The sequence below is a fragment of the Pecten maximus genome, chromosome 18 (assembly GCF_902652985.1).
Source record: "Pecten maximus chromosome 18, xPecMax1.1, whole genome shotgun sequence".
In the NCBI taxonomy this organism is placed as follows: domain Eukaryota; kingdom Metazoa; phylum Mollusca; class Bivalvia; order Pectinida; family Pectinidae; genus Pecten; species Pecten maximus.
In genome coordinates, this window is record NC_047032.1 from 17,257,320 (window position 1) to 17,273,276 (window position 15,957).

A 15,957-nucleotide genomic window follows, 5' to 3' on the forward strand; every position below is an offset into this window, starting at 1 on the left:
AAAAAAAGATTCGTGATTCGTCCAGCTGGTTCTTTCATGTATTTACGGATACCACACCAGTACATGAAGACATCAGTCTGGTAAAATAGTCGTCCAAATCAAAGTAAGAAAACCCCAGAGGATGTGTCCTTTGCTCTGTGCGGCTCACGGCTCACTGAGACGTTCGATGTATTGCTGTTTTATTTAACTTCCATCCACTTCTGCATGTTTTCTACCACTTTCATCTGGGCTTATGCGGGGAAATTGATCAGTTATACTTACAAAACCAACGAACTCAGTGTAGGTCAGTATTTTATAATTAGTGGCGTGGCATATAGGATGTATCTGATTAAGCAAAGTGTTCGATATAATTCCGGATCCGTATGACGCGTGTTTCGAGTTTTCTGGGGGATATATAGCGTACGCTCACGCACTTTTTCAGAGTTATATATATTACAGATTTTTATCCAAAGGATCCCCCCATCTGAATAATTGATTACGGATATGTTGTAATTATGATCTAATTCCTTTCTATATAAAAGTCCTACACCTCTGAAACCCTCCGTGCATTTCTATGAAAACTTTCTGTTCTTGCCGATACATTTATATCCGACCAATAGTATGCCGTTGTAATTTTGGAAAACAGTTTTGGAAGTTCTGATTATTTCAGTTTCATGATTTCAGTACCGCTTAACGAAATAGTTATTGTCACTTTTCTTTGTAGACCACCACCCGCCTACATTCCAGAAAACAACTTTGAGAGACCACAAGTGATGGTATCCCTGTATTTCGTGGTGTTTAGAATTTCCATGATTGTCTCTATATTTGTAGCCTTTACGCGGGCATACCTTTCTGTTGCGTGTACATGTTGCTATTGAATCTTGACGGGCGTCGCCTGTTCTCACGATCTGATTGATTATGCGACAGGTGTTGTGACTATGTCCTCCGGCGATACGTACCATCGTTTCCACGTTCATTGTGCTTACATGTGACCTTTGTCGCGTCAGTACACGTGTCCTCCTTTGGTGTTATAGTAGTACGTGGTTATTCTTCCAACGCAGACATTTCGTTCATCACAGTCGTGAATTTTCGTTCGGTTTTAAGTTAATACTTGGTTCGATATCAACGTCAGCTTTATTGAATTCACGTCATTACTCTGTGCTTGCCATATGATGATACGGAGTCTATGACAATACCTGGACCGTTTTTGGTGGTTTGTTTACGTTGTATACTTTTAATGTTTGCGCTATCCAACTGGATACCTTCCTGTATTAATATGTTCACATTGCGTTTTGTGTTTGTGTTTGTGTTCATGTTGTCGCCTTTCGACTTTTTCGTTCTCTGATAATTCTATTTTTTTTTTATTACTTTGTCCAGTTGACGTGAGTGGTCACGCCTGTCTTCATGAGCCTCATTCGAAATGCCTGAGATGTAAGATGTCTTTCATGCCTATTATTTTTCTTTCGACTTCGTCTTTAAACGTTTTAGTTCAATATTTGTTTCATCATCATCAGAAGCCTCGATTTCTTAAGGATCTTTTTAGTAATTTAATGTCGTTCAGCACCTCCATTCTAATTGCGGGTAGATCGTCCTCGAGTTTATTGGCAATACCCATTGTCATTTACATCTACTTTCCCATTTACGGTTTGGGCCGTTTCTTTTCAGAATTTATTGTAGTAGGGTCAGAACTGGATTTTAATTTACTACTTTTAGGACCTTACATGCATTTTAGTTATATGGAATACATACCTCTAAACCCCGAGGATACCACATGAGGAGTATATACACTGACGCACAATAGACATAGTAGAACATTCCTCAACCGCATTGCTTTAATCTGTATCCGTTGCTACAAATTAATTTCGTATAAAAAAAGTCATTGTCAGTATTTGTCAGATGTACGCTGTCATTTCTAACAAGATTTTTTTCTTTAACTGCAACTGAAGAGTGCCGGATGACTTTCTCTCCCTTAAATCAAAAATATTCTTCTGTCATCCCTTTTTCTGCGTTATCAACTTTTAACACTGGGAAAGCATCTCAGATGGTTGTTTTTATCATTAAATCCTTTGACAAATAAAGGCGCATTAATTACTATTGCTAAGGTTAACTGATTTCTCGTTGGTGAGGTTGTCCGCTCCAAGGCGTATGATGAGAGTGTTTTGTGGCGGGGTGTTTTTTCATGTGCTTCTGAAGTACTTCCATCTACCCCATGTAGTGTCGTCATCCATGTCCATCTTAGCAGCTTCAGTGACTGTCACAATGTTATGCAAGCGATTATGACCTTTAATATCACAACAAAGTGAACACTTAATACTCTTGTGAACTGCCATCCAGTGAGAGGTTGCCCGTTCAAATGAACAAATAGCTGATGTTCAGATATGGCTGCATGTTTGCTCAGACAACTGGGCATGGATCGGACTTGGGAAAACCAAAAATGGCTATACCACATGCTGCTGTGAATAAATTAGACTCATAACGAGAAGTTCACAACAGGGATGGGCTGTTATTAGACTACCTACATGTAGCAAGGAAAGTGTAATAGGGTCTCTGAAATCGAAACGTCTACATCCCTCTCCATCGTTTTGCGCTCCCTCGAGGAGTTTAGACACAATTAAGCTTTTTTTTAATCAGATACCCCTCCTCCTTGCTTTATGATTTTAGATTAATGCACTAATACATGCACACATTGTACTTGCTTTTAAATAGCTGATATATCTTGTTGTAAGTAGACCTGGTACTATGTGCCATATAATTTTCTAGAAGTTTACCTATTTCAGAGCTAAGAGCTTCCCAGAGTAGGTTGGTATCATCCTTACGATGGGATCAACATCTGAAGCCAGGAGCTTTAAACTTATCGCACTGACAGTGGGAAATGGAATCATCAGTTGTATCTGCATAGCCTGCGATATATTAACATTTAAAAAAAAAAAAACTTTTGATTATAAATTTTATTAACTCCATCTCGATATGAACTTAGCTATTTTAAGGGGAATTGTCTCAAGAAATACCCAAGCAATACTTTATTTACAGAAAAAACGGAAATTTTTGTTTTAATATTCTGCTTCATACGATTATTTACGCACCAATATAACATGAGCACTGGATCAAATTTATCTTCCTTTGTATGAAACTGTGAAAGTGTGATACGTACCTCACATTTTTGGTGGTTTTTGTATCCTAGAATTATGTCCCCTATATGTCGCCCTTCTCACTCAGAGGTTTTCAGAACATATATATGCAACTTGTATGCGATATTAGAATCTTACATGCTTATGCCTTGTCAAATGAATGTCCCCAAAATTGTACCAATTAATATTTGAGGTGTAGCTTTTTGAGAGTTATTTCATTTAAATTGGTAAAAATGTTCATAATTTTTTTTAACATTAAAAGAGTCACTTCGCCCCAACTTCCTGTCAGGCGATAGTTGTGTGTCGCTATCGGAATGATTTGATAACTGATTATAAAAAAGAAGCATAAATGCAAAGTCAGTATGATATATCTTTAGGTTGCTTTAAATGTTTTTATGTTAAAATGTTATATGCACTTTCTATAATCCGTCAGTTTTAAATGTCCGTCGATGCAAATATTTATATAATCAAGGTTATCAGTAGTTAACCAATATGGTATGCCAAACGAACTCTTATGTGCGTACCTTCGTTGTAGGTGATTTATTATTTTTTTGTAGCAGGCTGTCATAAAACAATTTCATTTGATAATGATTGTAATTGCTTGATTTTAAAGCGATGCACATTTATCCATATGCCATGCCAATCATACAAATATCTTGCACAGTCGGTCTATCGTCACCAAAGCGTAAGTCTATGACGTTGTGAAGGTCTCTCCCTCAAATTTACGTAATGTATTTTTTTCTTATTGTACATGTACAAAATATGAGAACGGTTCATGTTCATTCATAAACCCTGTTGGAAAAGAGGTCATGCTGTCATGATAATTAATTTAAATAAATTAATTCAATCTACATATTATCCGTGAAATATGGTTTTGAATATAAATGAAACGCACTGTATCCATGATAATTGTATGCAGATCTATTTAATAGTACAGAGTATTATGATAACAACAGGATATATATACTTCAGTACAGTAATAAAACAGTACAACAGTATGTATTTATTTTAACAAGAAAAAAAGAAATGCATCACAATGATGCATATACACTGTAATAGTTTGACGATAGTATAACAAATTTGATGGCCTTTATGGTCCTGGTTGAAGGATAAAATGAAAGTCAATAGTCCAGAGGGGTACCTCGAGGGAAATACGATACTCAAAAGTAAATGATAACCTTGATTTCTACCACAATACTACCGGTCGTCTGACTGGTCAAGAATTGAGAGTTTTGACAAAAACTGTAATTGTTATAACGTTATCAATAATCGAATGACGTCACATCACCGGACAATTTGATTGTTCATACAAAAAATAGAACAAAAAACCCAGTTGTACAATACAATAAAACTATACATTAAACACTTCGCACAAGGAGTTACACAAAGCATCACAGACGAGTGGTCTGGTTGTTGATATAATGTCGAATATCTCGAAACTTTTCCCTGTCCATTCTGGCGTTGGCTTTACTCCGCTCAGAAATTTCGCTTCCGTTGGAATTAGGTGACCGTCTGTTAATCATGTTCCGATCTATAAACACACAATTATTGAAACTACGCAAAAATAATCAATGTAGTATATGAATTGATTTCAAGAAATTTAAACTTTACTTCTCCTAAAAGGGTATTGATACTTTATATACCATTATTTAAAATTCAAATATTTAACAGTAATGTTGATTCAATGCTCACAAAATATATTGTGTTGAGAAGATACTAAAAGAATATGTATAACACTCACGATTATTTGGCGTTTTGTTTGCTTTCCGTGTTTTGCTGCTGTAAAATATATAGATAATGTGTAATAATTAAGACAAATGTATTTCGCAAATTTGTGGCTTACTTATTTAGGTGTAATACATGTATTCATTCAAAGTGCAAATATCGATACTTTGATAGACACTTTGTGTAGATTCTCTTATGTACTAAAACTGATTGATATTAAAACAAGAAGCGCGTGAAGGGTCTTAGTGTGGAGGAAAACTGGAGTAGTGGGGGAAAACCGCAGGTAACAGGTGGCAGGTGGCTCCATATCTTCTCATGTCTGATGTTATTTACGAAATATATTAAATTTGCTACGTAATTCAATGCAATACATTTACATAAAATTTGCTTCCTGTTATTTCACATTATTAATCAATATGTTTTAGCTTAACAAAACCAAATAGTCATCCCAACAATAACATTATTAATACATTGTATTTATAAAGAAAATAACATGATGTGAGGTAATTTAGCCCTTTTCTGTTTATAACAAAAACGGTATTATGTACTTAAAAGGTCAAGCTTGCGACAGAAACAATGCTATTAGTGTTTTAGTGTGATGGAATCATTTGGTTCTAACGTCAACATCACAAACTTTATTAGCGAAAAGGTTTGATCATACAATTAAATTATATGCACTCGCCAATCATGTGCTGATTGTATCGCTCTAAAACATTAGTATTTGACTGTTTGACTATCATCTTTAATATTTCATTAAGAATGATTACAGACCCATGTACGTTCGCAGTTCCGTCTTAAACGCAAACGCTACGGAAGTGCTATGGTAATGATACGGTAATGATACGGTAATGCTACGGAAGTGCTACGGTATTACGACGGCAATGCTACGGAAGTGCTACGGTGGACGCTCACAAATATTCGACTGTTTCTGAATAAATTGTCTGGTTCTTATAAAAAACGGATCCTAGACGAAGCGAACAAGTAGAAACGACAGTGAAATGGTGTCTGATGGAGTGAATGTTTTATCGAGAAGTGGAAGAACGTTTTATCAAACCGTACTACTATAGAAAACCTCAGTATGTGAAAATGTGTACTTTTAGAAACCGGAAATATTATGGTCATATAAGGATCTTTCAAATTTAGTAAAATGTATTATTTTCGGCAACAAAAGACGGATGTGTGGTTTCTGTGTGTCCGAATTTTAATATTTTGTTTGTATGTATTTATCTATCTATATATATATGTATTTATTCACTGTATTTGTACTGATAAAACGTAAGGTTTAAGTAAGAAACTGATTTTATACCTGTTAATATTTCCTCCAAATGATTGTTTGGGTTTTTGTCACCTATAAGGATTTCCTCCATCAATTTAATGTGTTTTTCTAGTTTGTTGAATCTTTCCTTATTGTTTCGTTTTTTCGTTGCACAATAAGGTATGGTCATAGACCTAACATTTAAAAAAAATTAATCATCAATATGAGATTGAAAAGTTTGAGGGTCAATAGAGGAAATGTTATCAAGGTTGTAAACTGGACAATCATATTTCGTCATATAAATAGTTTCTTTTACTTTATTTACATAAACACTATCCTTCAATAGACAATTATTGAATTTCCAACAACCGCGACCTCGCTTAAAACATGAAAAAGTCAGTTCAAGAGTTATAGCCGAGTGGTCCGTTTCATATCCCGGGTTAATATCAGTTTTCTCTATGTTATTTAAGGGCTCTGCCGATGTAAGGAAAACATCCAGTCTGGATTTCTTCATAGGATTTTTCTTAAACCACGTGTACCGTTTTAACTGAGGATTCTTGACACGCCATGGATCTAATAAATTAAATTGATTAATGATATTTTGGAGTTCTTCACTGGCTTTTATATTGTTTCCTGAGACATAGCTAAAACAATCCAAGTTGAAGTCTTGAACTCGATTATAGTCTCCACACACATATTATAATGAAATCTTCCTCTATTTCCGATATTCTTTCCTTAAGATATCTATAGAAGTTAGGATTATCCCAATTGGGGCCATATATATTAACAAGAGTTATTTTCAATTTATTTTGTATTTCTAAATTGACAATCAAATAGTTTCCATCATGATCAGTAAACGAAGAAATTATTTTGTGGTTAAAGTTATTATTCACTAACATATAAACACCTCGCGAATCTCGACTGCCATGACTGAAAAAATCATTCAAAACCCCATTGAGCTCTTACTATTTTTTCATCAGTCTCAATAAAATAGATGTCCTGAAGACAGTATAACGATTTTGTTTTGTCTTAGATAGTTGAATACATCTCTACGTTTACTAATATCACTCATTATAGCTACCTTATCAACCATTATATATAGAACCTAAGTTCATGTATAATCTATAATCTATTATTCCGGCACCGTTATGGGTTGGCACATAGTGTATATGGGAAATCTACCCTTTTCAAATATCAAAAGTAACAAACAACATCAACAAATGGTATTGATCAGTTATGAATACACTTCCCAATTCTGATCCTTGCTTTTCCTCGTCTCCAGCCACACTCCTTTTGTCATGGACTAACGTATTCTAGTTTGACGTTTTTCAGACTGCCTCAAATGATAAGCAACTGATGAAAGTTCCGCACGTTTCTTTTTCAGGTCACTCGGCAGATCTGTCCGAACAGATTTCTTACTACCCTTTTGTAGATTCCGCGCCGCTATCAATACTTTGTTCCTGTCTTTCATTTGTAAGAACTTTACTATGACAGCATCTGGACGATCGATGGGTTCGCGAGAGTAATCTTTAAACTGTGGAAACCTGTGTTCGCTTCCGAGAAGGGCAGATTTTGCGAAGGAATATTCCATCTTCAAGTCTGACTAAAACACTATTTTCTACATTTTCTTCTTTGTGTTTGAGTCCATAAAGCAAGAGACTGTATTTACGACAACACACTTCTTGGTATCTTATCTGGAATTCAAGAGGTTGTATTTTATTTTCCAACTCTTTTGTGTACACTGGGTCGGTTTTGTCTAGGTCCGCAATCTTTGCATGAACAACTTTGACTGTCTCAACCATTTCATCTTGTTTTGTTGTCGATTCAGCGAACTTCTCCCCGAGTGCAGCGAATCTCTCTTCAACCCATTGAATTTTGGAGTCCAATGTTGTTAGTATACATCAATGTGGTCACTCAATTTGTTTGTGGTCGCCAATATAAGTCCTTTCAGCTCGTTTTTCGTAACGTCAGATCCCCCCGCTATAGCTTATTTTGGGTCCGTTTCTTCACGAAGAAAATACTTTGAAATGTTACTGTCACGTGAACCACGTTTCCACCTCTATTTGCACCTCTTGGCATTACCGTGCATTATACAATTCACACAGAAAATTCTACAAATTAGTCCTACTAACCTTGCTGGCGAATAGTACCCGATGTTACATGGCCGCCATATTGGATTTTGAATCGTCTGCCAGACGATTCGAAATTCGGTATTTTCTGAAGATAAGTAATTACTGTCAAACGTACTGCATTTGTAGATATTATCTTTATCTCCTTCAGTAGCTGTTTAACACATCTTCATTTCAAATTTATTAATTTAAGGGTGAATTTCCATATATTTTTGCCTACCCACGGGAGGGCATGGCTGCAGGCCTCAGACCGGAACCGGAAGTCTACAACATGCTGTGTTGTTTGTATCATTGCTGACAATTAAGTCTAACTTCCCTTGTTTACCTGTATGATACTGTTCCGGACCATTTGTACCCTATACATGTAACCTGACCTGTTGATATTACACGTAACTGTCTTAAACTGTATCTATTAATTTTTTCACCTCCTTATGAAATTATTTGCTGTCGCTACATTTCTTTTTTGACGTTTGGTAAGTATTTTTAACTAAATTTCGTTTCGCTAAAACATACACTCCGCAAAATATTCTACCGAACGGTTATGAGAAGGTCTGCGAGTGAAAATTGGTAAAGGCAAGTGCTACTGTAATACTATGGTGAGTGGACGCAAACGGCACGGAAGGGCTACGGAAGTGCGACAGTAATGCTACGGAAGTGCTACGGAAATGATACGGTAGTGCTACGGAAGTGCTACGGAAATGGTACGGAAGTGCTACGGTAATGCTACGGAAGTGGTACGGAAGTGCTACGGAAACGCTACGCTTAAATCGGAACTGCGAACGTACACGGGTCTATAGTAAGAAAAATATATAAAATATAAGTTTGCTTATATATTCTATTTAGTCTACTTTTTTCTATAGATAACATACTTTTATGCAGGGATATTTTTGTTGAGTTTATCTCGTGATGACGAAATATGTTTACAATGTGATTTAAAGAACCAATTGGCACACAATACTCACCTATCTTTCTGAAAAGTTTCCTTAATAGCGTTTAAGAAAAACTTTATGCTATTATGTTTGTAGACAAGATAGCCGATCAGACATATTGAACAAAAGGTGGTAAAACAAAATGACGTCAGCCATGCAACATTTCGTGTATCCTCGATAAAGGTAAGATATCTGTCATCTGAGTCTGTCGTGACGTCATTTGTTGACGTGATACCAGGGATGATAATCGTTACCAGTGACGTATCTGAAACGACATTAATCTTAGATTATATATTGAAAATAGAGGTTACACAACGAGTGGTTGTTGGATATGGAATTTATTTCACACGAGTAAGTTATTTTTTAAAAGTTACAAAAGACACGAGCTTTAGCGAGTGTTTTTTGCAACTTTTAAAAAATAACTTACGAGTGTGAAATAAATTCCATATCCAACAATTTCGAGTCGTGTGACCTGTTTCTACCACAATAATATCGGCTTGAATCAAAGGGAAACGTGGCCAAGTATAATTTCGCGTATGCAAATAAAGTGTACCGGTGACGTCCGGGACCCAGTGATGTGACGTCATTAGATTATTGATGACGTCAATAACAATTGCAGCTTGGGTCAAAGTTCACCGAGTAGCCAATCAAAATGCGTACAGAGTTTATACCACGTGTGGTATAAACAGATTGTTAATCAACAGCTGTAATGATTAACTGATGGTCTGAGAGTTGAATAACACAGGGTATTGTGGTAGAAGGTTGTTTTAATACTTTCTTAAACATACTTAATTATGCTTTCACCAACTCACGAAAGAGGATAGGGCACAAGTTATGTCAACTTAATGAAGCCCTTTCCTCAACAAAAACATATCACCAATATTAGACCTCGGGAGAGAAGCAGAAAGACAGAAAGACAAAGGAAGTGCACGGAAGACAATATAAACATAAGAAAAATGACAAAATGACAATTTCTATATTAAAATATCATATGTACACATGCATTTATTTAAATTCTAGAAATTCATTTGTGACTTCCTGATATTGCAGGCATGGATACTACAGTTGAACCACAAGGATTTCGTTAACTGCATTCTACATTTCATGGAATAATGATATAGTTTATAATATTATACACATTGACTTCACATAATTTTATAACCCAATATTTAGATAGTCCTATCTTTTTTTATCTTCCTTAGAATAATGATTGTTTGTTTGTTTTTTGTTTAACGCCCTATTAACAGCCAGGGTCATTTAAGGACGTGCCAGGTTTTGGAGGTGGAGGAAAGCGGGAGTACCCGGAGAAAAACCACCGGCCTACGGTCAGTACCTGGCAAGTGCCCCACGTAGGTTTCGAACTCGCAACCCAGAGGTGGAGGGCTAGTGTTAAAGTGTCGGGACACCTTAACCACTCGGCCACCGCGGCCCCCTGAATAATGATATAATCCTTCTATACGTGTTATTTTATGATCCATTCTTGAAATTGAATTGATATTTAACGGCCATATCATAAGGTCGTAAACGATTTGTACTATTAATTTTTTTTTAACGGCCATGTTATTACGTCGAAACGATTTGTTCTATGGAATTATTATTTAACGGGCATGTTAAAAGGTCGAAAACATTTGTAGTATTAATTTCTATTTAACGGGCACGTCATAGGTCAAAAATGATTTGTAGTATTAAATTTCTATTTAACGGACATATCTTCAGGTCAAAACCGATTTTTACTATCAAATCAATATTCAACGGGGTTACTACACGGTCGAAAACGATTTGAAATAAATCAACATTTGAATCAAATTGCCTACCAGAGTTTCCACCTGTATCTGCAGCAGTGACCGTGATATCGTGGACTGTTCCAGCCCCGAGTGTCTCAAGGTCAGCCACAGCAAATAGCGAGCCAGTCCCAGATATTCCAAAATAGGTTGAACTCAGTAACGTTTGGTTAATAGAGTAAGAAACTGTGCCTACAAAAAATATCCTTGTTTTTTAAATTGATATACAAATGTATGTAGTTTTATTAATCAATTGTATTTATTTCACAACAATCGCAAAGCAAAATATACCATTTTTTATCTTGTTTGTCTGGATCGAAAAGGATATCAATGCCTATATAAATATCTACATATCAATATAAAATCATCTTTCATACCATATAACGCGGAATAATCTGCATCAGTAGCTGTCAATGTTCCAATGGCATCGCCAGATCTTGCGGTCACGCTTGACATAAATGTGTAGATGTCTTTATCGAGGACTGGGTAGTTGTCGTTGATATCATTTATAGTAACGGTCAATGAAGCTGTCCCTGTTAACTCGCCATCATCGGCACTCACAATACAGCTGATCGGAGACGAGGAGCTGGATAGGTCAAGGTCGTAGGTAGCGTAAAAGGTTATCTCCCCCGTGGTAGCGTTTATCATGAATTGATAGCAGTCGATACTGTAAAACACGGAGTCGGATTCCGGGTCTGTCACACCATATGAGGGGGTTCCAAGGCTTGTTCCTCTCTGTAAAATATGGGGAAACAACTTCTTAATACTATAAAAATACTTGGTGTATATCAAAGGATTTTACCTAATACGAGTGCTGCATTTAATCACGAATTTCAATAATAACAATTGTGAAATTATTGAATAATGTATCTTTTGCAATTCCGCATCACGATTTTAACATTTCCTTCGACTTTTTTTTTAATCGCGTTTAATGAACCATCACTTTAGGCCCATAGCATTACAGACGATTCCTAGAAGATCACAACAGCTTGTTTTACAGCATCTAACCTTACATTTGTTTTGAAAGATGCTATCCTGTGTAATGTTGGTATAACCTATTCTTATTGATACGTGAATTGCGAATATTGAATATATAATTATATAATACAATTTTTCTCTCTTACAGTAAGTAATAGTCAATGAATAAAGGGGAAACAATGAAATTCAGAAGAAGTACAACTAAAAACAACTTAAATCTTGAAAACATAGATGAGGAAATGCAGAAACTTCCTTTACCCAATAATGCATTATGATTTTGTAAAAAATGGATACTGTATAATTTCTAAACATCAAATTTCCAGCAAATATATATTTGGTGTTTTTCCATTGAGGAAGTACTTGTTCCGAATCGCCGAGGTGCATGACAAGTGCGGTACTACTATGTTATCTGAGCAAAATCGCGTATAGTTGACAAAAAAATAAAAATGTAAAAGAAATGAAAAAAAAGTTAACATGCGTGTTGTTTGTAACTATGATATGCTCCCAAACTCACGCATAGTTGAAAATAAAATTAAAAAAACCCCCAATAACAACCGAATAATAATAAAAAAAACATTAATACAAAGAAGTATACATATGCTCAATTTGTTACTATCATATCTGATCAAACAAGTGCATAATTAAAAGAAAGACTGATAACACAAAAAAAGACACTTACTTATGATAATTATAATGAAATTTTTTTTTTTTTTTTTAAATAGAAGATACAAGGGTGCTTAGTTTGTTACTATGTTATCTGACAAAACTCGCGTATAGTTAAAAAGAAAAGAAAAGAAACAAAAGTATAAAAAAATCATTGTTAACATTTAAGTAAATTTGGTAAGGACTGTCACAGGACCAAATTTCAACATACCACTTGTTCTTCATTAGCGGAGAGGTAATATGTAGTGGTGGAGAAAGCGGGAGTCTCGTTCACGTTCTGTATAATGACGTAAAATGACTGAGAGTCCGATACCTGGCCGTCAGACACTGTCACCGTGATGTTGAAATACGTGTCTGTCATAGATTCGTAATCTAGCGAAAGTGATGTAGTAATTAATCCACCTAAAAAAAAAGCAAAACGTTATATCTGGAATTGGAAACTTAACGGATGGAGATTTGATGATGCTTCATCCCCGACAGCGTATACACTGCTTCTCACAAAAATGCATAAATAGTTTATCGACACAAACATTTGCAAATAAGACCAATAAGTTATATTTTTTTGAAAAGCCTTAGCTTTTCATTAAAGAATCTGCATCTTTACTTACTAAAGGCAGATGAATAAACGTTGTATCTTATTTTTCGTGATCATGGACATTTTGTCATTCAGTCAGGCGATACATAATACTTCCAGAGCCAGTCCTGAAATCCGGCCTGGCAATTATCAAGATTTATAACTTCTTCATGCTATTCACTTACTTGAATCCACATTAAACACAGTTTGTCCAGAGCTGGGTGTAACTGTTAATGAATAAGTCAACGTCTGAGATGTGTCAACATCTACCGCAGCTACGTTGAACACCGTAGTTCCCACAGGTTCGTTCTCTAAGATAGATATATTAGCCGGAAAAGGAAGATTCTTTATTACGGGATCCGAGTTTATGCCTACAAATGAGAGCACATGTCCAAAACGAGGTTGTATTTTGATCATAACCCTAATGAAACTTTGGAAAATAAAGTTTATGGTGAAAACAAAACGGAACTATTTTGATATGTATCTCCAGAATGTAATAAATAAAAAACGACAATTCTTCAATTTGAAAAAGTTTACTTACCAGATATCTTTACAGTTAGAACTCTGGGTCCAACGCTTGTAGTAGCATCAGTCACATCAACATGTATATCATACCCCACTGGGTCACCGGTAATAAGTTGATTGGTGCTGACAACGCCCCCTGTCAAAACGAGTCACGTACCTTGTAGTTATTAACATTTTTACAGTAAATGTCCTGTTCGAAATCCTATTAATGTCATTCAAGTGTTAGATGTTTGTCATATTGTAGTTTAACTGAACACTTTAATGCTACAGTACCAATTTCGCACGTCATATCGATTTGACTTATTGTAATATACATACGTGTCAGTCATTTAGTTCAATACGTGTGTTGGGCTCTCATGTTTTCAAAACAAGTTTTGGAATTATCATGTTTGGCATACACCAAACTTTAAAGTCATATTGTTCCACACAGTAACCAAGTTTGTTTTGGTCCTTCTATTTGTTTTTACAATCAATTTCTTCCCGTCACAATTTAAAAGTATGTCACTGTTCTCTATAATTTCGTGATCTAAGGATGTAGGAAAGTCAATATTTGCCGTTAGACAAAATATGAGGTCGTAATAAAAATAAGTAGCATAACAATCATTATCATCAAAACGTTTATCTCAGCTAAGATAAAGAATGAAAAATGCTGTTGTTTATAATTTTTTTTATCATTTTACGACATGCAGCAAATCGGTACGGTTGTCAAAAGTAAACATGGACCTGCAGTGTTGTGCGAACATCGATACTTTTGTAAGCTTTTTACTGCCATTATTTGTATAAACATGGGTAAAACTCCCAAAATACGACTGATGGTTTCAAGAGTCAGAAGCATCCACGCAGACCGAAAATTATGAACAGAGGTGTACGGTCTGATCACTTTTAACCTGCCGATGCAGAGCAAGTGAATTGCTGAACTGACTTGTTGATTTATATAATTAGCTGATCATGCTTCATTGTCTCTTCAAATCTCATCACAGCGACATATGCTGATCTCTAATGGAGACCTTATTAGGACTGTCACCGATCATTAAGGTAATAACCTTAGACGTATTCAACAGTTGTCTACTGAATTTACAATTCTAATTCATATATGCATTAGTAAAAAAAAAAAACAAAAAAAAACACACACACACCCTTGTCCCATATATCCAGCTGCTATATACAGTATACTGTTTACTCACTGTATACATTACTGATTCATGTCAATGTTAAATCTATTCATGTATATGAATTAATGTTAAATCTATATAATTGAAACTTGTTTTGCCAGTTTACATTTCACCGACATATATATTGTTATGAAATTTGTGCTTTCTTATACATGTACATTTCTTATGATCAATGTCTTAGATCTATATTTACCAATGACAAACAAATTGTCATATACTGATTGTAGCACATGTAATTTGTCAGCAATATTTTGTTTGGTTGTTTAAAAATACATGTGTACTATTTAAATGCAACATAACTGAAACATTTCATTTCCTTATATTTACATTTGTCTGGCATTGTCACTATATAGTCTGTTTGAGAGCTCTGACATTGATTTACGTTTGAATGCCATCCGTCATGCGCTACACTTATCAGCGTATTAATACAACACAAACCGGAACTACAATGTCCAGGATAATTAAGTTTAACGACTAATTCTTTTGTCTACATTATTTGTTATAAAATAATTTATGCCATTTGCGCAATAAAATGATTAACAAAATCGATGTTTTTTTTAATTTTCCATGTACTATTTTGTTTGTCAACTTTTTTGAGAAAACATAGTTACTAGAATCTAGAATGTTATTTAATTTTGTTCTAAGGTTGAATCATTTCATATGAACAAAAATCAAAAAGCATTGGGTCATAAAAGCATTAGGATTATTTTTTGTGAACATTTCATCAAGGAGTGTAGGAAATAATTAGTAATGAATAATGAAATTTCTTCTAACAAAATAGGGCCAAACAACTAAAAATGCTTGCAAGGTCCCACTGTGGGAGGAAAAGTTGAGTAGTCTGACATGTAACGCCCATACCCCATCCACCCCCCCCCCCCCACCCCCCAAAAAAATCAATTAAATAAAAAACTGAAAAAATACTATTAAGAAAAAATCCAGGAAGATTGAAATCATGATATATTCTGCTTTACCCAACCCAATTCACTGCCACGTTGATTTTAGCATAATTAAAACTATACAGACTGGAAATACTGTAAAAATAAAAAGGACAGGGAAGATAACTCTCCAATAATAATTTGTTTAGAATAAACTTTATATAATTGTTTGTTCTTGGGAAAT

At 35.1% G+C, this 15,957-nt stretch overlaps 1 protein-coding gene across 1 annotated transcript in view; it reads right to left on the reverse strand.

Annotated features, from left to right (window-relative positions):
• Positions 1 to 4,344: 4,344 nt before the first annotated feature.
• LOC117316274 (cadherin-23-like) overlaps positions 4,345 to 15,957 on the reverse strand; it is a 45,916-nt gene continuing 34,303 nt past the window's right edge. The window contains exons 17-24 of the mRNA XM_033870811.1: positions 13,683 to 13,802; positions 13,327 to 13,512; positions 12,779 to 12,969; positions 11,304 to 11,661; positions 10,960 to 11,118; positions 9,179 to 9,410; positions 4,849 to 4,886; positions 4,345 to 4,638 (exon numbers count right to left, since the gene is read on the reverse strand). Of these exons, the coding sequence (XP_033726702.1) occupies positions 4,499 to 4,638; positions 4,849 to 4,886; positions 9,179 to 9,410; positions 10,960 to 11,118; positions 11,304 to 11,661; positions 12,779 to 12,969; positions 13,327 to 13,512; positions 13,683 to 13,802 (1,424 nt within the window). The 3' untranslated portion in view covers positions 4,345 to 4,498. The remainder of the gene's footprint in view (positions 4,639 to 4,848; positions 4,887 to 9,178; positions 9,411 to 10,959; positions 11,119 to 11,303; positions 11,662 to 12,778; positions 12,970 to 13,326; positions 13,513 to 13,682; positions 13,803 to 15,957) is intronic.